The following is a 27,409-nucleotide window of genomic DNA, read 5'->3' as shown; positions in this document are numbered from 1 at the left end:
GAGATAAAACTCAAAGGTCCTTCTGACCGAGTACTCCAACTTTCTAAAACATTAAACTGTTTTAAGGGAGGATATTTGCAATCAACTGCAAAACACATCAGCAATACAGACATCTTCAATGTGGTGGAAACAAGCTGGGGAAATTCCGAATCATTAGACACCTGCATAGTCACCATGAAACAAACCAAACCAGACGTAATAGAAAAAGTATAAATGACTTATATATGATGACATAATAGTCTGATTATGAACACTATAAATCATCACTGACGTCTTCATCTTCGAGTATTCTTTTTGACCACTTCCACATATATCTTGCTAGATTGCTAATTACTGTGAGTACTACTGTACTTTAAAAAGAGGGCACTTTCGAAAATATGATTCAAAAAGCCTTTTAGGACTGCTGCTATCACTAAGTGCCAGAAAGTGTTCCTTGCATGGCAGCCTAAACAGGGGCGCAGTGACGGATAGTATCTTTCTGTCCTCTTATCCACTCACTTCAGCCCTGGTCAACACGACAGCAAACACATGATATTACAACTCTTCTGTTCAGCCCACACACACACAGCATCAGTTATCAATCCCAGACAGCGTATTGTATTCTATTTCCCTGCTGTTGCTCTCATTGCAACTGTACTAAAGGAAAGAGGCCAGTGTACTCCGTCAGCTGCCTCTCACTGGACGTACGAGGGCAGGAAGTAGGCATGTCCTGAGGACGGGCGAGCAAAACTGGCGGACAGAGGGAAACAGAGAGAGGACCACTCACTGCATCGTCGTCCCAGGGAAAGGCTATACTCCTTTCGTCTTCAACTCCCAGGGGGGAAAACTCCATCTGTCCATCCTTCGGGAGTTCCAGTTTTTCTTCGGCTCCACTAAAGCAGCAGAAGCCAGGTCCTCTCTCCAGGAATCTCCTCTGTTCTCCGGTTCCACCCCCCCCTTCTCCTCCTCCAAGCCTCTCCGGCTCTGGGGCTGTCTGGGGAGAACAGGTAACGGCGCTGCCAGGCGATCTCGCTCCATACCTCCAACTCCTTCGTCTTCTCCCTCTCACCCCACCCGGAGGGTGGCAGGGGGTGGACGGCAGCCCTGGTACGCCACACAAAACAAACACACGCAGGGTTTTCAGCCGTGTAACCCTGAGTCGGGCCCTGCCTTTGAAATGCTTTCTAGCCCACAACACAAGACGCCTTTCATTATCTTCTCAGTCGCAGCAAGGCCTAGCTTTAAAAGCTACTGATTTCTTTTTTCCTTTAGCCTCCCGCACAAAGGAAGGGCATTTTGTAAATTACTTGCTCGTTTCAGACCAACAAAAGGTACTTTCATTGAACCCCCCCCCCCCCCCCATTTGATTTTGCTCAAATTTGATTACAAGGCTTGAAAAAGGAAGAGAAAAAAGGAGGTTATAAAAAAAACAGATGGCGTCCTCATTCAACATGGTGAATGGCTTTATCTGTGAGGCTTTATAAACTGTAGCGATCCACAGCGTTTCAGTTGGCTAAAAAAAGAACTTGACAAAATTATTGGTTTGCGGTTTCTTATACAACTGACAGGAGGAACTCAAAGAAAAGCCTTTTCTCTCTCCCCTCTCTCTCTCTCTTTCTCTCTCTCTCTTTTTCTCCCACTCTTTTTCACACCAACATACACACACACAATCTCCTGGCTGGATCAAAATAAGGCAGATTAGGCGTTTCATTAGAAACTATGGATATGGAGTAGGCTGTCATATTAATAGCAACCTGCCCGTGGCCTTCAGTGTGTGCTATTCACCTAGACAATGGAGGAGGATGAAGGGAGGAAGGTGGAGGGGGGTATTGAGCCCAGAATACAAGCCTGATCAATTCTCCATCACTGAGACTGCTGGAAAGAGGTTTAACAAAGACATGCACACACGACTGGCCTGCACACACAATACCAAACAGTTGAAACTCGACTAAAAACATTTCACAACACAAAGAGAGACGCATTCTTTTATCAGAGAGCTAGACATGGGCTGTAATCCTATTTCTATGGCCACAATGGGCAGTTCAGCCTGTACTTGTTTTTCATCAGCGGATAATTATAGGGCTGTATCAAGCACACACACAGAAAGTGAGAGAGAGAGAGAGAGAGAGAGAGAGAGAGAGAGAGAGAGAGAGAGAGAGAGAGAGACAGAGAGACAGAGAGACAGACAAAAGAAGAGAAGTAGAAGAGTGAACAAATTCAGCTCTGATGTCACTGGTTTCCAGACAGCTACAAGGTAGCTTTTGACAGCTACAGGGTCAGACTAATCCAGTGTCAGCTCTGCTGAACACTGGATGTACTTGTCTGACAGATTGGGTATCAAACCATAAGGACTGGCTTAAACCTTGAGGACAGTGTGGCCCCTAACCAATTCTGTTACATTCCCTTCCCTTGGGCTTTGTGTTCATAAATTCCATGTTTCATGGAATTTATGGAATACCCTGGAACCTCCAATCACAGGCTGATTGTAACTCATGCTATACTTAATAATGTATCATTAACAGTTCAAAATAGTTTTTAGAAGTCAGTGAGTCATCCTACATGCCCAACACTTAGGTGCCCCATAATAAGGAGTTTTCCTGTTTGCTAGGGCCTTGCACAACATAAAAACATTTACCCTGAAAATTACTTCGAAAAAAAACCGCTGTGACCATAGGTAACCAAAGATTACATGGACAAATGAGATAGGTTTAACATCCCAAAACAGCATCAACCAGCATAGTGTGGCCCTGCATAATCAAACAGTTGAAAATGGAAGGACATTTCAAGTAGATCTCATGGCAATATATAAATGGCTTAAATAAATTGTCACTTAAATCGAACTTTGTACATACGATATGAAGCCCTCTATACACATTTCCATGAACGTTAAGGGGTGAGATTTTTTTTTAATCCTGCTACCGTTATTGCTGATTATTGCAAAGATTCTTACCACTCACTCTGGGAACATGACTCAGCAATATGTGTGTCACCAGAAGTAATTATTGTCTATGGAGATAAAGAAAAATAGAGTGGGGACTTTGGGGGAAAATATAAAATAAACTACTGATAGAATGACCTCAAATATATTTCTCTCCTTTTCCAACGACTTCATCTGAGGGTTTGATAAAAGGATTAGACAGGCAGCATTATGCAGCACAAGTCAAATCTGGACGTGGAATGGCCTGCATTTGATTGAATAATTCTTGTTTCCTTTTTTCGCTAGCCTGGCAGTCCTCTCTTTTGGAAACACCAATTCAGCATAAAGCCAGATTTATAGTAGGTATGGTGTCTGTTCTGGGAGAGGGATAGACTCCAGTCCCCCAGTGCTGTCAGGTGGTGGGGGGAAAGGAGGTGTCCTACAAACTCCATAATCACATCCACCTAGTCAGTGCACGGCCCATTATCTTCTACCACACAGAGATGCCCAGCTACCCTCCTATCTAGTATGTCTATGTGTAACTACTTAACTGCTTATCTAACTACTTAACCCACAACAGGATATAACAATAGGATGCAGTGGGGGGGGGGGGGGGGGGGGGGGGGGGGGGAGTATTGAAATAAGGTCAGGTAATAAGGAGAGTGTGGCTGGAGTGTAGAGGTGAGGGTGATAGGGGTGTTGTGGAGGTGGAGAAGGGGTGATGGGGAACAGTTGAGTTGAGGTTGGGGGTGAAGGTGAGAGGGTGAGAGGGCGGTAACACATCAGTGCATGTTTCAAACACATCGACATGATGTTGATGTGTAGAGGTGACCTTTTGGTTGTATAGGGAAAATAAATGGCGTTCTGCACGTAGTACATCTAATTAGAAAAAGAAACTGAAGTGTCAATCTTTCACTGCTCATTTTTATTTTATTTTCTGTTCAAATATTCTGTTCCATTTTCGACACAAATTATTTGCTATAGCAAATAAACTTTTTGAAGCAACTATCTGAAAATGAATTTGTTTACATGCAGACCGATTATTTAACACATTTATCACATTATCACACAATCTCAGTAAACGTATATAATTAGTATAAATGATAAAATAATCTAACAGCATCTTTTTGAAGTGGACGGCTGTAGTAAAACTAAACAGTAAATATGTTCATTCTTACATCATTTTGTATTGTTTACAACTTTAACAAAATATTAAACTTAATCATGCCATAATAGTAGTGGCCCTAATAAGCTTGTTCTCAGAACACAACCTCCAAATGTTTCCAAGTTGAATGACATGAAGAAAATGTATTTAACAAAACCTATTACGGAACTAAAGTAAACTTATAGAAATAATTCCGCAGAAACAACATATCTTACTTATCAACCAAAAATATACTGTAGCCTCTACTTGAGGAAAATGTAAACATCCAAATATAATTACTTTAAATAATTCAAAGTATTACAAAGGCTTGTGAATTCATTCAGGTGATCTCTCAAGTGAGCATCCACATGAGATCACATTGGTCCATTAGAGGTCACTTACATCACTTAAATCAACGACATCAGTTATCCTCACAACACTCACAAACAGACCCAGAAGAGGCTTGAAACCGTCTCAATTAAATAAGGCTGTCTGTCTTAACTTGACATTTTCAAAAATGTATAATAAAGTCCATAACTAAATCTGAAAAACACAACTTAATGAAGTCTAGCAGGGAATGAATGCCACAGTCTATGCCCCCTCCTGCACCCGAAACGTATCATGCGCTCCCGGTATTCCTCCAGTGTCAAAGAAATACCCCACTATCCCTGAAGTGCCTTTTTGTTATGCCTAATCATCTGTCTGAATCATAAACAACTTGAGAACTTTTATTGTGCCTCTCTATTCATGCGTATTCCTCAAGGTATTGCCTTTAGATTTACTTCCCTCCAAGAAAAAAAAGGGAAACAAATAATTACGAAAACAAAAAAACGGAAATACCTTTTAGATGCCCAGAGGAAGACTGTGGACAGACAGATGAGGTGATAGATTTCTCTCGTTCATTCTCAGGCAGCTAGCTTCCTCTCTCTGCGGCTCAAAGGAAATGCTCTGAGACTGTGTGGCATATCTAATTAGAAGCAAGCTGTTTGCACTATCAGACTAGAGGATCTACCTCTCCAATCTCTCCTGAGTCAATCTTCCCCATCTCTGATTTTCTTTTATATTTATGCTGGAATATTTAATTGTAGACAAAAGGTTACTCTGGCTGCATTCATCGCACAGAGGCAGAATAATCTGCTTTAAAAGGCTTGACATTTCAGGCTTTTCAAAAGGGCTGAAAAAATTATATCCCTGCTTTTGTTAATCAATGAAGTAGAACTCCCCTGAACAAAAGAATTAAATTGCTTGGTTGGTTTAATAAAACCAACAGAAATAGCTGCTTCCTCTGGGCTTTGTGTGTCTGGGCTCCACACATGCAGCCAGGGCTGTAATTCCATATGATTTTGGGGCAAAACTCTAATTTCTCCACACAGTTGGCTTTTAAAAATCCTATTGAAAGCCCAGCCAGTGTGCCTGCCTGCGTGCCTAAACCATGAAGCCCCCCCCCTTCCCCCCCCCCCCCCCCCCCCCCCCCCCTTTTTAAACCTGACTTCCACTGACTGCCAGTGCAAGTCCACCACAATTTACAATTTCTATACTGCCCTTGCTTTCGAAAAACATTGTAATTATGCAAATGATAGGGGCAATAATTAGGACCTTCCACTTCCTATTGTGTTGCTGCTCTGTTTCATTCCAAAGGGTGGAAGACGTGTGTTCTGTTCCATTTTAAATTGCTCAGAAACCACCTGCAGATGTGCAGATCAGGTTTATCGCTGCCCTCACACCCTCACTGGCCATGAGCTAAGGAAACTAACACTGTCTATGCTTCATTTGTTTACTTCTGACTGCACAGCGCATGGCTCTAAAGCGATTCACCCTCAGTTACCTGCTGAATGGTCAGGATTTAGGCCTAACCATAGTGCGAATTATACAATGACAATCGAAAGGGTCAACTTCTTCTCCAGGGCGTGTATCGACCCCCCCGACCTGTTGTTTTTACACCCTGGGCCTACATGTACATGTTGGAGTTCACCATATACCAAATGACAGGCAGTGCCAGACATTTGACACTACAGTCAACTTGCTTGTCAATCTTGGCACTGCAAATAAAGAGGTGATCAACATACATTATACCATGCACTATATGAATACATTGTCGAAGCCTCCAATCCAGCTCAGCTTTACCTTCAAAAGAAAAAGGCCTGCTGTAACATGGGAGTATTTTTCTCCAGTCTTAGACTATGTTGAAAACAACTATCAGGCCAAAATAGTCATTTTGGTAATCGATGGACCTTGTACTCAGCACAAGCTAAGAAGAAACCTTTTCTCTTCAGAACAAAGCTTTATGATTGGGGTTTCAAGGCTGGAACTTGGAATTTATTTCAAGGAATCCATGGCAAAGGGGCCCCAGATGGGCCTTGGCAGACCAGATACGTCCTAACTATTTGAGGTTCTGAAGGATACAACTAAAACCAATGTGTGGCTTGTTTGGTGGAAAGTGACTGTGGACAAGGCAACAGAAAAGATGCCCTCAGATATAACAATGGCGATTCACCCAGTGACTAATCTTGCTGATAAGAAAAGATTAGCTGTTTGAGTCCCACCCAGAAAGTACTGGATTATGTGTGTTACAAAACACAGCAAGTCAGCTTTAACAGGCCATCAGTAACAACAATGTGATTTGCCCCACACATGCAGGCACATGCACACTTTACATGGACCAGTGCTGATGTCATAGGAAAGTGGTGTGTGTTGAGACCGGATGTTACGCTCCATCCTGGAATCATTCTCGGGACAACTAACCCATTTCAAACCAAAAGGAGGGTTGGTCCAAACATATATTTCATACTAAGCCAATGGGTAGCGATACGTAATAACTAAAGATGAATTAACACTTAATCATTAATATAGCCTGAGGACATTTTCTACACAGGAATTTGTTTAGTTGTATATTTTGGCTTCACATTCAGGCATATAAGCAAATATCATAACTAAAAACTTTTTTCGTTTGTAAATAATATAGATAACTAATCTAAATGTGAAAAACCTTAACTGCCACTTATTATGAAGTCCACGGAACGCAGACTAATCAAATGAATGACTACAGAGGCAGAGATGTAGCAACATGCAGTACGTTTTATTTAATAAATATCTGGTCACTGATGAATGAGGTTACAAAACAATAATACAGACACTGCCATCAAAGTAGTTCCCCACCGCGTTATACAGGCTATGAGTAACCAGTAACCCCACAGTCTGACCAAACAATCCCAAATAACAATCAACACGATCTGGATTATAACACTGCAAATCACTAAATGCAAGTTGGCTAACACCTAATCCAGAACAACGTGATAAAACAAACTTGGACACACTCCCCACAAATGTGTTTGGGGATCTGAGCACACAGCAAAATGTCAGAGGCAATCACAAAGGTTACACTCCACTTAGGTTAGAATAGGTTATAGGGTTGAAACAGGTTTTTTGTGCATTAGGGTTAGTATAGCGTACTATTTATTGTTATCTGTAATTTAGGAAGTTTTAGTGTTAGGGTTAGTATAGTCGTTTATTTATTGCTATCTGTATATTTAGGAAGTTTCACTTATCTAAGCTCAGCTGGATGTAAATTTGTTCCGTGTACTTATATGTTATGTTATGCCAGGTGCTTGCGTTGTCTTGTCTTAAGAATTTCAGTGCCCAGTCTAACCTTGCATTGTTCTGTGCACCTGACAACTAAAAGACTTGGACTTGAACGTACACTAGGCCTAATACATCCAAAGGTTGGTAGCACCCAGATGGCAGTTAACAACGACCCAAAAGAAATGTGTTGGTGTCTCTCACAGCAGGGGCGTGTCCAGACATTTTTGATAGGGGTGGCACCAGGGGTGGCCTGCCTCTGACTGGGCATATAGCCAATCATATATTGGGGTGGCCAATCAGATTTCAGGGGTGGCCTGTGCCACCCTAGGCCACTCCCTGAACACGCCCCTGTCTCACAGCCAACAATTACGAAACAAATTAAAGTAAGGAAAAAGAGTGGTCACCCTATTTCCTGGATAAAACACAAGACATGAATACTTGCACATAATATTCACAATGACAACTTTACATGGTTAAAACAGTTGGTAGAAACTATGCTTACGATTTACAGGACGGCCAATGCGCCAGCACAAACACGACACGCAGTCTGCAGTCAGGTCTTCCTATGTCGCTGCAGTGACAGATTTAAATGTTTGCGTTAACCAAGCGCTTTTGCAAGCGTTACACCACAGCTAACAAACTGATACAGGTGATCTGTATAGTAATCCCCCTGATACAGATAAATGAAACCTACCAGTGTTCCTCCAGCTACAGACAACCACGGGCAACACGCGCCAAACAATTCAAAACAATTTACTAAGTCGAGCGGAAACGGCATAGGCCTATAAATACACATCACCCCTAAGAGGGTGTGCCAAATGCGCTGCAAGACAGCCCTACCAAATAAAATACACATTTATACTAATTCAAGCTCGACAAACACTTGTGGGGATGCAAGTTATAAAATAAAATAAATGTATATATATATGTATGAATAATATCCTATAATTCAGGACTGACCCATCTATCCGTGACAGAAAATACATGTTCGGGTAAACATGTAGTTTAGTCTCATTTACTTTAAATTAGCTCAAACTTTCTACGTTTCTACGTCTTTCGCGAGAAGCTGGAAACATAGTAGCTTATATAACTTTCAGTGCACATTATTCAAGGTACACTGAACGTTCTAAGCATTGCGACATTTCGCTTTACTTTGCGACAGACCATAGTGTGACACGAGTTTTTGTCGGTTCAAAACATGAGAGGTCATTTGTGACTTTGATCTGCGAAAAAGGTGGACTGAAAGTTATGTTTCCAGCTTCTGACAGAGGCGGATCATAACATAAGGAACATGGTACGTTGAAAGCTTCTGTAATAGAAAGTGAATGAGACGAAACTGTGAATGTTTACCTTTGTAGCTAGCAAGCTAGATGTTTTTTAGCAAGCTAGCTGTTGTCTGTGTCAGTTTGGTTTGCTAGCTACTAACTAGACTAGATGTATCCAGAGCCTCAAAGGTAATTATTCGTCTTATATCGAATATATTAACAGCCAGTTAGCTTCTATGAATGGTTCAAGCTAACACTAATCATGTCAGCTCAGATGCATGCGCATATAGATAGCGAGCGTGTTAGCTCAAATTAAAGGGGAGTGTTCAGTAGGCTACCTACTTCACTTGTAGTTATGTACTGTACTGGTAGCTACTCTCTTTGGAAATGTAGTTAACTGGTACTGTACCCATGAACTTTAACATAGCGCTTGATGCACCTAGCTTTGAGCTATGATTGATTCATAGCCAGTAAACTAATTGTTTGACTCACTAATGGCTGTTTGTTTGATATCAACAGGCCACTACCGCAGTGGCCGTGGGGCTGACTTTGGCAGCGGCTGGATTTGCAGGTCAGCAATTGGTTAGCTACTAGAAAATCTCCAAGAGCAACAATCATTCTCAGACACGAATCTCCAGGCCCAAAGCTGTCTGTTGCTTTCAGACCTCGAAAAATAGGGGAATGGGATGTGTCTTGCTGAATTATCTACCTTGACCTATGGACATTTTCCCCATTCATTGCATATTAAGCCTGGGCAATATAGTAGTCAACTAGTGGAATGTGACTTAAGATCTTGTTTGAGGTCAGGTTGAACCTGGCATAGTGGTCAAAGAAGCAAGGTAGCCATGGCGGGGCAAATGCTGCCTGTATAATGTGTCAGTAAATGTGGTGTCTGCTATAGGTCGCTATGCCATGCAGGTCATGAAGCACATGGAACCACAAATGAAGCAAGCCTTACAGAGTTTCCCCAAAACTGTAAGAACATTTTAAAGAACAGTACTTTCATACCACAATGCACCCAAAGCCATTGATATTGTCTTTTACCTGTCATGCCAAATAATCATAATGCGCTATGGTCCTCACTCCTCAAAACGATCAGACATTCAAAGCATGAATATACTTTTTAAATACTAATTTAAAGTCATATTATGACCTCAGTATTTTCTCATTGAAGGCGTTTGGAAGCGGATACTACAGAGGTGGATTTGAGCCAAAGATGACCAAGAGAGAGGCCTCCCTCGTGTTAGGAGTCAGGTACTACGTTACACCTGTGTGTCATGTGAATGTTCGTTATTTTGTTTATTAAAATCCAGTGCCTCTCTTTAGTCCCACGGCCAACAAGATCAAGATCAGGGAAGCTCACAGAAAGATGATGATCCTAAACCATCCAGACAGAGGTTTGTATCTGTAGCTAGACTACTGACATGTCTCTGTTGGTGTGTCTATACATTTAACTCATCCAGCAGATATTTTTATGTAAAGTGACTTACAAATGGTGCATAGAAGATCAATGATCATAAATGCTTAGTTCCAACAGTATTTTGGTGGGTGTCAAAGAACGGCCTATATTTTCTAGACAATGTGAAGTAACCACATCTCATCTTCTAGACACTGAGCCAAAAAAGAATACTTCACTGCAACAACATCTCAATACACAAACAATCCTGACTTTCAACTGAACTCCGCTTCTTTCTAGGCGGATCACCCTACCTAGCAGCCAAGATAAATGAGGCAAAGGATCTAATGGATGGACAGTTGAAGAAATAAACTCTTCATATTGTTGCACTGGATGGGATGGGGATCTTTTGTAATTGCATGTTCCCAAATAAATTATGTATATACCACTCAACTGCTTGGTTTACCCCTGGAGCTACGATATAGGGACTTAAGCTATGCATTTAGTCTAAGAACATCTGGTAAAAAAAGGGGTACTATGTTGTGCTACAATCCCCTAAAATATTTTACAAACCTTTTTAAAACCTGGTGCTTAAAAAAATATCTGGTGGACAACTGGTGCCTTGCAGTGTTGGTTAGACATGTTTTTTTTTTTTCTTCAGAACAATCTCATACTTAAATTACAAAATTGACAAGGCTGTTTTAGATCCAGATGAAAGATCAGGTTTTATTTAAGAACTACCTGCATACAAAACATATTGCACATCAAACAACCAGAATGATCATTAAAAAAACAGACAAACGCAGCTGACCAAACAAAATCTGGAGATTGTTTTCTCAGTAGTCCAAATTGCCACCTGTGTGAAAATACATCAAGGCCAGTTTTAGTGTTCAAGAATTCAATTGTTTTTCTTTTTAAATACTGTACAGTTTTTGAAAAATAAATAAAACCAAATGAGTTCTCTGAGAGTGGAGTTCAGCATATAAGTAGCCAAGAACACCAACAGACCAGTTTACAGACTAACATTCTTATGGTAAAGTATTACAATTCAGTGCAAAACCTTTTGCTTGTTTCTCATACTCTTTCTATTTCAGACTGCATTTCCTACACGTTTTCCCATATGAAGAAGTGGTTGCATATTAAAACGTAACAAAAAAGCAGTTAAGTCCTGAACAGATGTTAGGATAACTGGTTTTTCTTCCTGTCGTTGCCACACAAGTTACTTAACTCTCTACAGTCAAACAACTTTACGTTGAATTTACTCTCAAGGCACAACATTGATAATGTACGTGAAACATACTTGTCTGGGATTTGATCCAACACAGTGTGGTGATTAACGCAGTACCAACAATTTACTGAATCTGAAAATACAGGTTAACTCCCCCCAGAAAGAGAACCTATCACCAAGTGGTTTCGGCCCAAAGCCACTTTGTGATTGTACCGGAACACACACCACTACATCATCACTACAGACACGTGTTCGATCTAATCCCAGTGTCAGTTTCCTGTTTCTATTTACTCAACCCCCCTTCCAGGTGACCCAAGGCCAGGGATCTGAAAAGTGCAGTAGAGAATCTGGAAGTCCATATGTGTCTATCTTTGGCAAGCTTGTACAAAGAACTATTGTATAAACTTAGTACAATTGATGAGTTGGAGAGCTGAGGGGGTACTGGAGTGTGTTGGGGGGGGGGGGGGTAGAGGATCCTGCGGATTAGGAGACACCATTCACGACCGGTTGTGGGTTTACATCCTCCTGTTTGGAGGCTTTGGTGGGCCTCTCTGTGGAAGACTTGGGTGCCCTGCCAGACGGGTCGCCACTGGTGTGGCTGTGGGCGTTGCCGGCGCCATTGGTGGTTGCCGAGGATGGGCCTTGCTCGGCGATTAACTCCACCTGGCCCTGAAGCACATAGGAAAGGAAGTGTGCAGGGTTAGCCTGAGGTACGGTCCTGAGAAAACACGAACTGGGAAAACCTCCTGCTTTCAGGACCTCCACCAGCTGCCTCAATCAACAAAACATGGAGGGCTCGTTAAAGAAATGCACTGGGTCTCGTCGCTGTAGTGTCAAACTTACCAGTTCTTTCTTGTTCCTCTTCAGATCCTTGACGTTCCTCTGTCTACTCTGTGACTCAGCCCGGGATATGTAGTCTGCTACTGTAACTACACACACACACACACGTGTTGACCACTGAGTGGGTATTCAGGCCATGGCACTTTCATGGCCGGACTCAACAAACCCACACTGTGCAGGTCAGGACACAGCAGACAAAATATAGACCCCCCCCCAAACCTGTATTTTTAGTTGTTATACCACGTACTGGCATGCTGCTGAGTTAAACCAACACCTTGAGCACACTACTGCGGGGAGCCAGGTTAGTTCATATTAGATGAAAATGCTACTGGAGCGTGTTGGGACTGGTCCAGTGAACCAGGAGCAGGGGTCAGGGGTCAGGGTCAGGACTGCGGGTTCACAACCCTCTGTCATGCTTCAGTAGCTGAAGGGAAACACACGCCAGGCCCGCTAGCCTACTGCCGGCCGCCGGCCGTTACCTGGCTGCCGCTCCTCCGGAGGGCGGATGTTGCGGCGCCGGCTGCGGTTAAGCCGTTGGGGTTTGACCTCGGACTCGTCTAGGAAGGAGGGGGGGGGGGGGGGGGGGGGGGGGGAGGGGTCAGGGGGTTTTAGAAGTGGTGGAGGCAGAGGCTATGCCTTGTGCACTCCTGCTGTAGGGCTGGTGATATCGCGGCTACGTTCCATTCCAGAACTTTCTCTCTTGTACAGTGCTGGCCCCTGTTTACTTCCACCAATCTGAGGTGACGAGTCATAGCTGCAAAACTACATTTTAACTCCTAGTTTTGAATAGCTTTCTAGCTAAACTATAGTCAACTTCCTGGAGCACCAAGAGCAGACGATGATGGTTCCTTGATGTCACTTCCTTGCTGGGGTTTTGACATTTGTTTATTTCAATATGTCCTCGATAGCTGTGTTCCCCTTGAAAAAAACCTGTCAGTTAAGTGCCGTCGGGTGGGAGGGGCTTACCGATGCCATTCTCGCTGAGTGAGGCGTTGTCCGATTCGCTCATGCCGTCGATGAGGGTGGCGTCCTCGTCGGTGCGCCTGCGGCGAGAGCGGCGGCGGCGGTTGGTGTTGAGCTGGGAGTCGCTGGCGTCCGTGTCGGCCGTCTGGTCCGTCTCAGTGTTATCCAGCACGCTGTAGGGGTTCCCATCCGGGTCCCTCACTGCTGGATCAGGGGAGGGGAGAGAGCAGCACACAGGTGGTTACTGACAGCGCAGCGAAGGAAATATCCGATGTGTGAGTGTGTGACGTCTCAGTACCAGTGTACCAAGCTTGGCTGTGTGTGTGTGTGTTCAGTACCATGGTTACTGGCGTTAGGGGCCCCTCTCCCGGCCCCTCGCCCGCGGCTCCCAGGCCCTCCCCGGCCCCTGCCGCCCCCTGGCCCGGGCCTCCTCCGGCTGTCTCTCTGGGGCCTCTGGCCTCTCTCCTGGTCCTCCCCGGCCAGGGACCAGTCGCTCAGTTCGTCCTTCCGCTCCGAGTCCGTCTCGGACTCCGTCTTCGACTGCTCCGAGTTGGTGCCTGGTGGTCACAAAGTGAAAGCTGCGTCACGTCAGCCGTCCACCGGAGCGCCGTGCCAGGAGCAGGCAGTCAGGGGGGCCAGGGCAGGATCCCACCAGGCTCATCCAGAGGGGGAGCTTACCGTATCCCGAGGGGTTGGCCCCCCTGCGGCCCCGCCCCCGGCCGGTGTAGGAACGGCTGGTGTGCAGGGCGGAGGAGGAGGAGGGGGCGGCGTCTTTGGGGCCGTCGTCGCGGTGGTCGCGGTCCGGGGCGGGGCGTCCAGGGGCGGGCCTGTGGCCGGGAGCCCCGATCTGACGGAGCTGCTCGTCGATCAGCAGGCGCTCCAGACGCAGCTGCTCCACCTCCTGCTCAGAACACACGCCGCCGACGGGTCAGTACACACACACACACACGCTCGAGACACACACACGCGCTGGACACACACACACACGCTCGACACGCATCATAAAGGGTCATGAAACGATCCAATAAACCACAGGCTCACAGGGAATTATGCACACGCAGAACTCCCTGTAAAACCTACATTGTTATCTTGTTCCACACACACACATACACACACACACACCAGGAGGAGGAGCGCAGCCTTACGTTGAGGTAGGAGACGTGGTACTCCAGGAGGACCTGCACGTTGCCGATGCTCTCCTTCGTGCCCACAAAGGTGAAGGGGACTGTTCCCTGCGTCGGCACGACAAATAAACAATGTTAGCATCCCGGGACAGGACTTCAGGACTGTGGTCAGGGTGAGGGGGTGAAGGGTGAGGGTGTGAAGGGGTGAGGGGTGAGAGGTGAGGGTGTGAAGGGGTGAGGGTGTGAAGGGGTGAGGGTGTGAGGGGTGAGGGTGTGAAGGGGTGAGGGTGTGAGGGGTGAGGGTGTGAAGGGGTGAGGTGTGAGAGGTGAGGGTGTGAAGGGGTGAGGTGTGAGGGGGTGAGAGGTGAGGGTGTGAAGGGGTGAGGGTGTGAAGGGGTGAGGGTGTGAGGGGTGAGGGTGTGAAGGGGTGAGGGTGTGAAGGGGTGAGGTGTGAGGGGGTGAGAGGTGAGGGTGTGAAGGGGTGAGGGGTGAGGGTGTGAAGGGGTGAGGGTGTGAGGGTGTGAGGGGTGAAGGGGTGAGAGGTGAGGGTGTGAAGGGGTGAGGGTGTGAAGGGGTGAGGGTGTGAGGGGTGAGGGTGTGAAGGGGTGAGGGTGTGAAGGGGTGAGGGTGTGAGGGTGTGAAGGGGTGAGGTGTGAGGGGGTGAGAGGTGAGGGTGTGAAGGGGTGAGGGTGTGAAGGGGTGAGGGTGTGAAGGGGTGAGAGGTGAGGGTGTGAAGGGGTGAGGCGAGGCTGGCAGAAGAGTTGGGCCTTACTTCTTCACGAGGTTGCTTGGTGTCGTTGTCTCCTTCTATGCGGACCCTCACGACTCCAGACTTGTCCACGATCTCCTGGATCACTTTTCCGTTCTTACCGATCACCTTGCCTGGGGGACACACACACGTCAACAGCCTAGACACACTGAATGATCATCTTTATCCTCATCAATCATCATCATCATCTGAGATTGCCTGCTGCTAACTTTGTACATACCAACCAAGTTCCTTGGAATCTGGACAGAATCTTCCAGAAACTCCAGGTAGTTCCTGGCCTTCTGAACAGCTTCTACATTCTGCGGGAACACACAAACAAACGAGAACAGACTTGAGTAACAAAGTATTTATGTATCTTACTTTGCTTTTTTCAATTTTTACTGTCCAGATGACCCTGACACTGTATCAGACAAACATAACACTGAGTTTGGTGACACATTACGAACTTCTGGGCCTTCAACTACAACCAGAATTCAGGAGCTGACAGAAGGAGGGATGTGTGTGTGTGTGTGCGTGCCCACCTCTCCGTAGATCCTGAAGGTGCCTGTCTCTTCGTCCAGTTCGATGGCGGTGACGCCAGGAACCTTCCGGGCCTGCTGGATGTTGTTGCCATGGCTACCGATGGCCAGGCCCATCAGGTCCACCCTGACGGTGAACTCTTCCTGGCAGGCCGACGCCAGCTGCTTGGTACTCTGGGAAATAGAGGAGGAACGACTAATTCAATTATTCAAAAAAAAGAAGTCTTCTTTTTTCCGGCCAGGTTGAAAAGGAGGTTGCTGAGTGAGATAGCCAGGATGTTATTTGGAACACCACTAAAAACGTCTAACGCACTTAACCGAAATCAATAGAACAGTTCCAGAAGTTCAAACACGGAGGGAGACTATATCCAGACACATTTCCCAAACATCGAATCCATTACAGTCACTGAGCAGTCGTCTTCGATTGCTGGGTTTACTCAGCCTGGCTCTGGACCCTGTATGTGTGTAGCTCTGGGCCCTGTGTGCGTGTGTGGCTCTGGACCCTGTGTGTGTGGCTCTGGGCCCTGTGTGTGTAGCTCTGGGCCCGTGTGTGTAGCTCTGGGCCCTGTGTGTGTGTGTGGCTCTGGGCCCTGTGTGTGTGTGTAGCTCTGGGCCCTGTGTGTGTGTGGCTCTGGGCCCTGTGTGTGTGGCTCTGGGCCCTGTGTGTGTAGCTCTGGGCCCGTGTGTGTAGCTCTGGGCCCTGTGTGTGTGTGGCTCTGGGCCCTGTGTGTGTGTGTAGCTCTGGGCCCTGTGTGTGTGGCTCTGGGCCCTGTGTGTGTAGCTCTGGGCCCGTGTGTGTAGCTCTGGGCCCTGTGTGTGGCTCTGGGCCCTGTGTGTGTGTGTGGCTCTGGGCCCTGTGTGTGTGTGTGGCTCTGGGCCCTGTGTGTAGCTCTGGGCCCTGTGTGTGTGTGGCTCTGGACCCTGTGTGTGTGTGTGGCTCTGGACCCTGTGTGTGTGTGTGGCTCTGGGCCCTGTGTGTGTGGCTCTGGGCCCTGTGTGTGCGTGTGGCTCTGGGCCCTGTGTGTGTGGCTCTGGACCCTGTGTGTGTGTGTGGCTCTGGGCCCTGTGTGTGTGTGTGGCTCTGGGCCCTGTATGTGTGTGGCTCTGGGCCCTGTGTGTGTGTGTAGCTCTGGGCCCTGTGTGTGTGGCTTTGGGCCCTGTGTGTGCGTGTGGCTCTGGGCCCTGTGTGTGTGGCTCTGGACCCTGTGTGTGTGTGTGGCTCTGGGCCCTGTGTGTGTGTGGCTCTGGACCCTGTGTGTGTGGCTCTGGGCCCTGTGTGTGTGGCTCTGGGCCCTGTGTGTGTAGCTCTGGGCCCTGTGTGTGTGTGTGGCTCTGGGCCCTGTGTGTGTGTAGCTCTGGGCCCTGTGTGTCTGGCTCTGGGCCCTGTGTGTGTAGCTCTGGGCCCTGTGTGTGTAGCTCTGGGCTCTGTGTGTGTAGCTCTGGGCCCTGTGTGTGTGGTTCTGGGCCCTGTGTGTGTGGCTCTGGGCCCTGTGTGTGTAGCTCTGGGCCCTGTGTGTGGCTCTGGGCCCTGTGTGTGTAGCTCTGGGCCCTGTGTGTGTGTGTGGCTCTGGGCCCTGTGTGTGTGGCTCTGGGCCCTGTGTGTGTGGCTCTGGGCCCTGTGTGTAGCTCTGGGCCCTGTGTGTGTGTGTGGCTCTGGGCCCTGTGTGTGTGGCTCTGGGCCCTGTATGTGTGTGGCTCTGGGCCCTGTGTGTGCGTGTGGCTCTGGGCCCTGTGTGTGTGTGTGGCTCTGGGCCCTGTATGTGTGTGGCTCTGGGCCCTGTGTGTGTGTGTAGCTCTGGGCCCTGTGTGTGTGGCTTTGGGCCCTGTGTGTGTGTGGCTTTGGACCCTGTGTGTGTGGCTCTGGACCCTGTGTGTGTGTGTGGCTCTGGGCCCTGTGTGTGTGTGTGGCTCTGGGCCCTGTGTGTGTGTGGCTCTGGACCCTGTGTGTGTGGCTCTGGGCCCTGTGTGTGTGGCTCTGGGCCCTGTGTGTGTAGCTCTGGGCCCTGTGTGTGTGGCTCTGGGCCCTGTGTGTGTGTAGCTCTGGGCCCTGTGTGTCTGGCTCTGGGCCCTGTGTGTGTAGCTCTGGGCCCTGTGTGTGTAGCTCTGGGCTCTGTGTGTGTAGCTCTGGGCCCTGTGTGTGTGGTTCTGGGCCCTGTGTGTGTGGCTCTGGGCCCTGTGTGTGTAGCTCTGGGCCCTGTGTGTGGCTCTGGGCCCTGTGTGTGTAGCTCTGGGCCCTGTGTGTGTGTGTGGCTCTGGGCCCTGTGTGTGTGGCTCTGGGCCCTGTGTGTGTGTGTGGCTCTGGGCCCTGTGTGTGTGGCTCTGGGCCCTGTGTGTGTGGCTCTGGGCCCTGTGTGTAGCTCTGGGCCCTGTGTGTGCGTGTGGCTCTGGGCCCTGTGTGTGTGGCTCTGGGCCCTGTATGTGTGTGGCTCTGGGCCCTGTGTGTGCGTGTGGCTCTGGGCCCTGTGTGTGTGTGTGGCTCTGGGCCCTGTGTGTGTGTGGCTTTGGACCCTGTGTGTGTGGCTCTGGACCCTGTGTGTGTGTGTGGCTCTGGACCCTGTGTGTGTGTGTGGCTCTGGGCCCTGTGTATGTGTGTGGCTCTGGGCCCTGTGTGTGTGTGTAGCTCTGGGCCCTGTGTGTGTGGCTTTGGGCCCTGTGTGTGCGTGTGGCTCTGGGCCCTGTGTGTGTGGCTCTGGACCCTGTGTGTGTGTGTGGCTCTGGGCCCTGTGTGTGTGTGTGGCTCTGGGCCCTGTGTGTGTGTGGCTTTGGACCCTGTGTGTGTGGCTCTGGACCCTGTGTGTGTGTGTGGCTCTGGGCCCTGTGTGTGTGTGTGGCTCTGGGCCCTGTGTGTGTGTGGCTCTGGACCCTGTGTGTGTGTGGCTCTGGACCCTGTGTGTGTGGCTCTGGGCCCTGTGTGTGTAGCTCTGGGCCCTGTGTGTGTGGCTCTGGGCCCTGTGTGTGTGTAGCTCTGGGCCCTGTGTGTCTGGCTCTGGGCCCTGTGTGTGTAGCTCTGGGCCCTGTGTGTGTAGCTCTGGGCTCTGTGTGTGTAGCTCTGGGCCCTGTGTGTGTGGTTCTGGGCCCTGTGTGTGTGGCTCTGGGCCCTGTGTGTGTAGCTCTGGGCCCTGTGTGTGTGTGTGGCTCTGGGCCCTGTGTGTGTGGCTCTGGGCCCTGTGTGTGTGTGTGGCTCTGGGCCCTGTGTGTGTGGCTCTGGGCCCTGTGTGTGTGGCTCTGGGCCCTGTGTGTAGCTCTGGGCCCTGTGTGTGTGTGTGGCTCTGGGCCCTGTGTGTGTGGCTCTGGGCCCTGTGTGTGTGGCTCTGGGCCCTGTGTGTGCGTGTGGCTCTGGGCCCTGTGTGTGTGGCTCTGGACCCTGTGTGTGTGTGTAGCTCTGGGCCCTGTGTGTGTGTGTAGCTCTGGGCCCTGTGTGCGTGTGGCTCTGGACCCTGTGTGTGTGGCTCTGGGCCCTGTGTGTGTGGCTCTGGACCCTGTGTGGTTGGCTCTGGACCCTGTGTGCGTGTGTAGCTCTGGACCCTGTGTGTGTGGCTCTGGGCCCTGTGTGTGTGGCTCTGGGCCCTGTGTGTGTGTGTGGCTCTGGACCCTGTGTGTGTGGCTCTGGGCCCTGTGTGTGTGTGTGTGGCTCTGAGCCCTGTGTGTGTGTAGCTCTGAGCCCTGTGTGTGTGTAGCTCTGAGCCCTGTGTGTGTGGCTCTGGGCCCTGTGTGTAGCTCTGAGCCCTGTGTGTGTGTAGCTCTGAGCCCTGTGTGTGTGTAGCTCTGGGCCCTGTGTGTGTAGCTCTGAGCCCTGTGTGTGTGTGGCTCTGGGCCCTGTGTGTAGCTCTGAGCCCTGTGTGTGTGTAGCTCTGAGCCCTGTGTGTGTGTGGCTCTGGGCCCTGTGTGTGTGTAGCTCTGAGCCCTGTGTGTGTGTGGCTCTGGGCCCTGTGTGTGTGGGTCTGGGCCCTGTGTGTAGCTCTGGGCCCTGTGTGTGTGGCTCTGGGCCCTGTGTGTGTGGCTCTGGGCCCTGTGTGTGTGTGGCTCTGGGCCCTGTGTGTGTGTAGCTCTGAGCCCTGTGTGTGTGTGGCTCTGGGCCCTGTGTGTGTGGCTCTGGGCCCTGTGTGTGTGGCTCTGGGCCCTGTGTGTGTGTGGCTCTGGGCCCTGTGTGTGTAGCTCTGGGCCCCTGTGTGCAGAGCTTGGCCAAGGCCTCACCTCCAGGTGCTTGGTGGCCTCCTCGTTGCGGGACACGAGCAGCAGCTTGGTGCGGATGCTCCTCAGGTGCATGTCGCTGAGCAGGGACACGCGCTTCACCGTAGTGTCGTTCATGGACTGGAGACGGGGGCAGTCGGCGGAGGACGGGCAGGAAAAGGACAAGGAGACAGAAGGATGTCAACGCCGTCATCTGGGTTTAGACACGCTGGGAACGTTTTGAGAGACGTGTGCGTTGCTGTAGCGACGTGTGGCTCGGTGTCATGGCGACAGCGGTGTTGGGGGGCTGGAGTGGACTTACCAGGATGACCAGGTTGCCGGTGTCTGGGCAGTAGACGATGCTCGTGGCTTCCACCGCCTTCTTGAAGTCTTTGTGGGCCTGTTCATTCTGACACCTTCAAAGTCAAACAGAAAAGTGGGATTGTGACTATGGATTCCGCCGACATCATGTCCGGTTTCTTTCCACGCTGACCTCTCAAAACGCTTGTTTTTTTATCACTCAAGCGTAAAAGGCACAGCCTATCAAGCCAGTACGCAGCCTTCTTCATCTATTTGGCGTGGGGCCCTCTCTGGATTCTACACGAGTCTGATGACGGCACGGGACGTTGCTGAAAGCCAAACGAGACTCACGCTTCTTTGAGGTCCTCCGGGACCGCCACGGTGCACTTGTGGAAGGAGCTCTTGGTGACGGGCTTGTTGAAGTTCACGGGCCGTAGGCGTTCGAACGTCACAATCTCATTGTAGGTGGCGTCACAGGCGGCGTACTCGATTACGTAGAACTGAAACATGACAGGAAACAGGAAGCACAAGATTTAAGGAGGCAGGGTCAGGGATGGTGCCCACGGGGACTTGTCTTGAGATGGAGCAACAGTGCGGAGGATCCAAGCTTCCTACTCGTATGGGAGTTAGATGGCTAAGCGGTTAGGGAATCGGACTAGTAATCTGAATTTTGCCAGATCGATTCCCGGCTGTGGCAAATTACGTTGTGTCCTTGGGCAAGGCACTTCACCCTACTTCGGGGGGAATGTCCCTGTACTTACTGTAAGTCGCTCTGGATAAGAGCGTCTGTTAAATGACTAAATGTAAATGTACTCACTTCCCCTTTCATCATGCGGACTTTGGCCAGCCACCAACCGCACGGCTCTTGCTCATTGGCCCGTGAGAAGATCTGTCAGGAAGTAGTAACAGTGAGGATGATAATGACCAGGACAACAAAAACATGATCCAGCCTTTTATATGAGGCATTTACTGAGCAGAAACTCCGAAGTGATGGGAAGTCTAAGGTGTATTTGAACATGCCACCTTGGGATCCGCAGTCAGATGCTCTACCCACCGAGCGACACCCACCACTCGTTAAATGGTCAAGAATATTGTCAATCTGCTCTACTGACCCACAACAACCAAGGTGGAAGACTGAATAGGGATCAATCTTGTAGACAGCTGTCCAAGTCTGGAGGTTGACAAAAGCTGATGCTGCAGAGAGAGGGGGGGTGTTCTATAAGAAGGGGCAGCTGTGCAGTGACTTACCTCCACCTCTTCTCCCTCGCCGATGTCCTTCTTACCGTCAGCTGGAGGAGGCATCCTGACGTCACTGAAGGGGACTTTTCTCTCTGGTTGCCAACTTAAGAACAGACAAGTTCTAATATCAACTACAGAACCTTTTTAGACTAGTCCTCATACAGGCTGGCTGTGTGGATGTTGTAAACACGGTCGTAAACAGAAAAGAAAACCACACCATTAAAACCATTTAACATGTATCAACATAAATTGAGAGGCTACAAGCATGATTGAAGAGCACACAAGTGCAACACTGAGTGAACACTGAACACTCACTTGTTCTCAAAGGTGATGGTGAGTGAATCATCGTGGATATCTTTGACAAACCCCTTCAGGGAACAAACACATTGAGTTATTCTCAAGCAAAGGCTTGCAATGCTCTTGATTGGTTAAGTAGTAAAATTGTCCCACTAAGCCTAATCGAACTGTGCCAAAATGTATAGTATAATCAAATGTGTGACTGACATTCGTTTATACAATATGAATGTAAACTTCCCTTAAAGACAGCAGTTCAAATCCCAAGATAAACTTATAAAGATTAAAACTTCAGCCCAACTTTTTCAGAGGCCTGGGCTGTTAGTTGGTGTCCATTTAGCCAGTGGGTCTAGAAATAGCTCAGGTGTCTGCGGTATTTTAGCTAGCTACAGCGCCTAGTGACAGCTGTGGATTGACAGGAAGCAGCTGACAGCAGTACTGAGAATGAAATTCCATAGCTAACTTTAACGTGACGCTGAGGATCAAATAATAGCCAGCTACAGTTGCTACACTGAGATTCCCAACCGCAGTTAGATAATTGTTAGCTGGGGTCTCAATTATCGAATAATATATGGAATATTGTCCAAGAAAACATCGAATGATCGTAATTTATGCAATTCACAGAACCCCATAGAGACAGGCACGACCATCCAGGTCAATCAAACTTGAGACAAGACAAGGAGGAAGCTAATATGCATTATCCAAGTTCACAAGCAAGCTGGTTAACTAAATGACAAACTAAAACAATGTGTGCTTAAACGAGACCTGACCACCAACGACAGCTAGTCCAGTTTTGTTTAGAGAACACAATGTAAAACCGCACCTAGATAAGATAGCTGACAAGCCCTGCTTCATATTGCATCTCCTTTCACAAGAAACGAAACCAATCAAGATGTGACGTTATCCACCTAAACCAGATCCATATATACAGTACACTATTTACACTTTAACAGCAAACAAATTGCTATCTGGATTTTTATTTATTATAGTCATTTCTACTTCACAATAACAATGCTAGCGAGCAAGATCTGTAAACACTAGCCAAGAGACATGGAATGTCTAGTAAATGAGTAGTCTGTTAGCTAGCTAGCTAGCGAGCTAATCAATCAGTTATAGCTAATGTACTATTTGTATTGGAAGAGACAAACTTTAATGGTGTTAGCCAGCAAAGCAATAAGACAGTGCGTATGTCTTGTGCTTATTTTAAATCCTGTTTGATTTAGGAAACAGTATTTACCTTGTAATAAGCCCCGTTGGAGCCACGGACCTCCACTGTCAGTTCCTCCATATTGGACATGCAAAGCATGCTGGGGAGGGGGTAGTTCTAGAAGCGTACAAAGTTGCTACACCCATATTAATAAGACATCAGCCTAACAATATAATATACTTCGCCTATAAGATGAATTCCATAACCAAAAGCGAAAAACAATAAAAGTAGTCAATTTAAAATCCACAACCGCACCCCTCCTCACTGTCCTCCAGCTGAAATTGTGGGGCATCTTTAATATATTTAATTGTGGGGGGGTGTGAAACCAGGAAGGGGTGGGGAGGTCACATATTGCAAGGGAGGATGCCAGTGTTGTCTCTGTAGTGATTAACAACAAATCACAACCGAAATAAGTACTATAATGGCAACTGGAAGTCAGGTTGGAGTATAACAAATCAAAGCGCCAACTCAAAGCGAGTTTGTTTGAATGTTGAGGTCTGATCAACATTTTAGAAGCCTTTTGTGACATCTAGTGGTGGATGTTTGAAGCAACATTGCCAGTCCACCTCAACGATGCGGTGTGTCGTATTCAACCATCCACATATTTCCTTTCACCGTAACATTTTCTCACTGGTACCCTTGTCCTTATTTTACAGTGTCAAAAGGACATAGGTAAATATGTATATGCGTGTGAATATTTATGTGCAAATGTTAATCAAGTCAAGTAAATACTTTAAAATCTAAATATTAAATGCATGACATGTATCACTTAGCCTACAGTTGTTTAAAACAATGTAATCATCACCCTGCAAACACGTTAGATGAGTCGTTTTAATGCATGCATGTCTGACCGTGCTGTTAAGAGAGAAATATAAATCAAATCAATATAATGTAGGCCAGCCTGTACTGGTGAAAATATTTTACTGCTGAGGTACAAAACCATTACCATATAACCATTTAGGCTTCAGCAGATAGTCTTTCCTCACTTTCAGATTTAAACCAGTTTACCAATTCCATTATGCTAAGCCTGAACACTGGTGGAAATGATAAATGATTATAAAATACGTAATCTCCTATGCTACCATCACAGCAATGTGACAGCCAAATTTCATTCATCCTATCCAATTTCTTCCTTATTTAAGAAAGAAAATTACTGCCCTCAGTAATCAGATAGACAGCAATGCTGTCTACAGAGTTAAGCCAACTTCTATTAGGCTTTTAAACTCGCTTATATTTTGTGAAGTGCATGCACACAGAGACCTCCATAGCTCATACAGTCTCTTTTCCCCTTAAACACTTGTGTTTAGTCTCAGTATTTTGTAAAACATCCTTCATATGTATCAAAAGTAATGTTGTAAAAAAAAATGCTCTTCAGCGGTTGGCTGCAGATATGGATGGCTTTTTGCCAAAACCATACACCATCCAAACCAAGACAGCCTCCCGATGACGTGAAGCTTACAATAAGGAATGAGAGGATAAACTCATTATAATAATTGTGTATTTTGGTAATTTGCAAATCAGTTCGATACATTTTTTTTCAGACTTTACAAATTAGTCGTGAGACATCTTTTTGTCCCCAGTATCTTCACAGCCCATGCTGCCATGTGATATACCAAACAGCCAGGTAGGTGAGCAGCCCAAAGCACTATCCTATTCATCCATAAACACACACATTAATGGGAGGATTATTGGCTCTTAGTAAGCTCTCTTCTGTTCCATAACCAAATCTGGGAGGTGAGAGGAATAGAGAGAGAGAGAGAGAGAGAGAGAGAGAGAGAGAGAGAGAGAGAGAGAGAGAGAGAGAGAGAGAGAGAGAGAGAGAGAGAGAGAGAGAGAGAGAGAAGGAGAGAAAGAGAGAGAGAGAGAGAGAGAGAGAGAGAGAGAGAGAGAGAGAGAGAGAGAGAGAGAGAAAGAAAGAGAGCTTAAAATCTATTAATGTTTGCTCTCACCCACGTCCAATTTTCCCTCCGATCTGTGATGTATTATAGGTATAATTGAAAATTAGTAGTACATCTTTTTTTGGAGGGTAATTTATCACGTCTCATTGTTCCTGCCTGACACTTTGGACCCTGGCTCTAACAAGGCGTCAGTAGCTTGAGGGTTGAGCCATGCGTGGAGAGCAATTCTGCTGTAGCCATGCATTTTCCCCGCTTTGTCGCTAATTGTGGCCTCCTCACCATTGAATTGTGAGTTGGGTAAAAGAGCTTGTTGGCTCGATGCAATAGGGCTGGCTGTGCCACTCTCGCCTTTATCAAAGATACTCTTGATCTTTTCAAAGCAGGAAATATATTTTTTTTTCCTGTTCAACTACAAAAAAAGTAATTTGCAATGCATCCATTAGTTCTTCATTAAAGCAAGATTAAATTGCACCTCAAATCACATCTGCTTTTCCTGGATTTAAAGGGAAGCATTTTGGGGTCCAGAACTAATTACTCTGTCAAATCAATGAGAATGGAAAAACAGGCATGTTTTTACATGAGATAGTGTGGTTTGTAATTTGATTTTAACTAATTCCACAATTTCTGTTTCCTTAATTCATAAACCACAAAATGTGGTTTATATGAAAATAATGTCTGATCATGAAAATGCACTCCTAGTCTGGAATTTCCCTTATGGTTTTAGCTGTGACTCACATCAGATGACGATAACCACATACTTTTATTACAAGCGGGATAGCACATTTTTGATTCAGATCATCTGGAATCTGAATGATGACTAGCACCTGGCTAAACAAGTTCAAGAAGTTATCTCTTCCCTGTAAATGAAAACAGATATGCCTGTGGGGCAAGGATGGCCAGATTAGCGTAAGACCTGGGAGAGACCGATAGACACAAACAGGATTTGCCATGTTCAGGGGGGACACCCCCCCCCCCCCATTGCCCCTTACAGAGCTCCAAAAAATGATGAGAGTTGTAAACGTAACATGCTTATGTCAGTTTTGACTGATTTATGGGCCCACTCTGGAAGTGCAGCTACACCAAGTTGTCCCGTATACATTTGTTAAGTGCTCAAAGTTAAGGACGTTTGCACTCATAATGAGTTAACAATGATCTCAGGGTTAACCCTGCAAAGTCTTAATCTCTTAATGCACATTACATTTGACAACTTCTTAACTGATTAGGCCTTGGAGGACGGTTTCTTCACACAATTTTTACATGCGGTGCATTTTTTTATAAGGACCAAACCTCCTTTCCTTGCAAAAAAATATATGCAGTAGCACTAATTTTTAAGCACAGGAATCGTTCTATTTCTGCTGAAGTGAGATTTCCCTCCACAGACCATGGTCGTTCCAGAAATTCAAACCTCATAACGTTTCAGCCAAAGCTTATACTAAGCTTGTTAGTATTTCTGATGCTGTGGCCGATACGTCCCTTGCATTAAATCAGCAGAATTAACTATGATCTTCCACTGCATGTTTAGAAATGGTTACACAGAAGTTGGCAAAATGCTGCACTGAATATTAGGAAAACATGCCATCATAAATGTACAATTCATATTTTATTTTGTAATTTATTTCATCTTTGGTCATGACCTAGCATGACCAAAACCATGAGGAAAAAAAACATCACATTTATAAAACATACTATATTTCATCACGTTAAGACAGCATAGCTGTATTGTTAATGACTAATAAATGTGTGCATTATTATAACAATTAAGTTTCAACTGTTTCAGTCGGTGTGTTTCCGTTTCATATAATATACTATAATATTAGACAGTGTAAAGATTCTTTGAACATAGAAGTAGTTGTATTTACAAAAAATACTAAAGTGTTGTCAGTCAGGACAACTTTATGGAAAGGGGAGAATGAATAGGTGGTTAAATCTGGTTGTCATAATGGACCAAGACTGTTCTTTGGTGCATTACCGGCTTTTAAAGGCTCCAGTGTTGACACGTATACATATCACAGTGGGATTAGCATTCCATTTGCTGTAACAAATGTCTCTTTGAAACCCCAGAATCTATACTGGAGCTGCCCAGCCAGAAAATAGCATACTTAGACAACAATGGCTTGGTAAGTACCTTAGCTTGGGATCAGTGCAGACAGTCAGAAACACATTACAAAACAATACCGGCCAGGAATCTCTATGTAGCTTTGCTGTTTGCTGGAGCACAAAGATGATAGAGTGAGCACACACACACAAACACACGCGCACACACACACAGACACACACACACTCAGACACAAATACACGCGCACACACACACACACTCAGACACACACACGCACACTCAGACATACACAGACACACACATCACCGTTCATAATTAGAATAGTGAGAGGTATGTATAGCTGGCAGGTTGTGTCTTCTAAACCTTTCCAATCCCTCCATGCCCCTTCAGAGTACACGCAGAATCACCGGAACAGACGCCAGGAAGGGTGATAAGGTGGTTGGTAATGCATTTTGATATCCTGTGAACAGCCACAGGTCCATCTGTCACAGTACAAGTCATGAGCAGTAACACACATTTTACT

At 46.9% G+C, this 27,409-nt stretch overlaps 2 protein-coding genes and 1 long non-coding RNA gene across 7 annotated transcripts; 1 reads left to right on the top strand and 2 right to left on the bottom strand.

The window, feature by feature from the left end:
- Window positions 1-302: 302 nt before the first annotated feature.
- Window positions 303-8,394, bottom strand: LOC124464233. Its single transcript, XR_006955712.1, has 3 exons — window positions 8,314-8,394; window positions 8,122-8,190; window positions 303-1,083 (listed from the first exon to the last, which is right to left on the bottom strand). It is a non-coding gene; the product is annotated as an uncharacterized LOC124464233 (long non-coding RNA).
- Window positions 8,395-8,528: 134 nt separating this feature from the next.
- dnajc19 (DnaJ (Hsp40) homolog, subfamily C, member 19) lies at window positions 8,529-11,248 on the top strand. The gene is made up of 6 exons (XM_047016209.1): window positions 8,529-8,913; window positions 9,404-9,455; window positions 9,786-9,859; window positions 10,059-10,138; window positions 10,211-10,281; window positions 10,581-11,248. Exons 1-6 carry the CDS (start codon window positions 8,911-8,913, stop codon window positions 10,649-10,651), a joined length of 351 nt encoding a protein of 116 aa, XP_046872165.1. The 5' UTR covers window positions 8,529-8,910; the 3' UTR covers window positions 10,652-11,248.
- Window positions 10,987-23,211, bottom strand: fxr1 (fragile X mental retardation, autosomal homolog 1). 5 transcript variants are annotated; one of them, XM_047016203.1, is made up of 17 exons: window positions 22,963-23,211; window positions 21,747-21,799; window positions 21,441-21,534; window positions 21,010-21,081; window positions 20,544-20,692; window positions 20,215-20,308; window positions 19,917-20,033; window positions 15,726-15,896; window positions 15,425-15,503; window positions 15,208-15,317; window positions 14,457-14,549; window positions 13,990-14,212; window positions 13,650-13,868; window positions 13,315-13,515; window positions 12,828-12,905; window positions 12,352-12,437; window positions 10,987-12,177 (listed from the first exon to the last, which is right to left on the bottom strand). In XM_047016203.1, the coding sequence occupies exons 1-17, from the start codon at window positions 23,029-23,031 to the stop codon at window positions 11,992-11,994; spliced, it is 2,094 nt and encodes a 697-aa protein (XP_046872159.1). In that variant the 5' UTR covers window positions 23,032-23,211; the 3' UTR covers window positions 10,987-11,991. The 5 variants fall into 5 exon arrangements, with proteins under 5 accessions (XP_046872159.1, XP_046872160.1, XP_046872162.1 ...); XM_047016204.1 differs by having other exon boundaries at window positions 13,315-13,512; XM_047016206.1 differs by having other exon boundaries at window positions 14,457-14,543.
- Between the last annotated feature and the right edge of the window lie 4,198 nt (window positions 23,212-27,409).

Source organism: Hypomesus transpacificus, unplaced genomic scaffold (assembly GCF_021917145.1).
Source record: "Hypomesus transpacificus isolate Combined female unplaced genomic scaffold, fHypTra1 scaffold_327, whole genome shotgun sequence".
Classification (NCBI taxonomy): domain Eukaryota; kingdom Metazoa; phylum Chordata; class Actinopteri; order Osmeriformes; family Osmeridae; genus Hypomesus; species Hypomesus transpacificus.
Note: the sequence above shows the minus strand (reverse complement) of the source record. Positions and strands in the feature narration are given on the sequence as shown.

Coding starts and splice junctions, on each gene's coding strand:
- dnajc19 (XM_047016209.1), top strand. Junction 9,860..10,058: donor TACAGAGTTTCCCCAAAACT/GTAAGAACATTT, acceptor TTCTCATTGAAG/GCGTTTGGAAGCGGATACTA. Junction 10,139..10,210: donor TCCCTCGTGTTAGGAGTCAG/GTACTACGTTAC, acceptor GCCTCTCTTTAG/TCCCACGGCCAACAAGATCA.
- fxr1 (XM_047016203.1), bottom strand. CDS start 23,031: ATGCTTTGCATGTCCAATATGGAGGAACTGACAGTGGAGGTCCGTGGC. Junction 14,550..15,207: donor CCAAGCAACCTCGTGAAGAA/GTAAGGCCCAAC, acceptor TTTGTCGTGCCG/ACGCAGGGAACAGTCCCCTT. Junction 12,906..13,314: donor ACTCAGCGAGAATGGCATCG/GTAAGCCCCTCC, acceptor CCTCCTTCCTAG/ACGAGTCCGAGGTCAAACCC.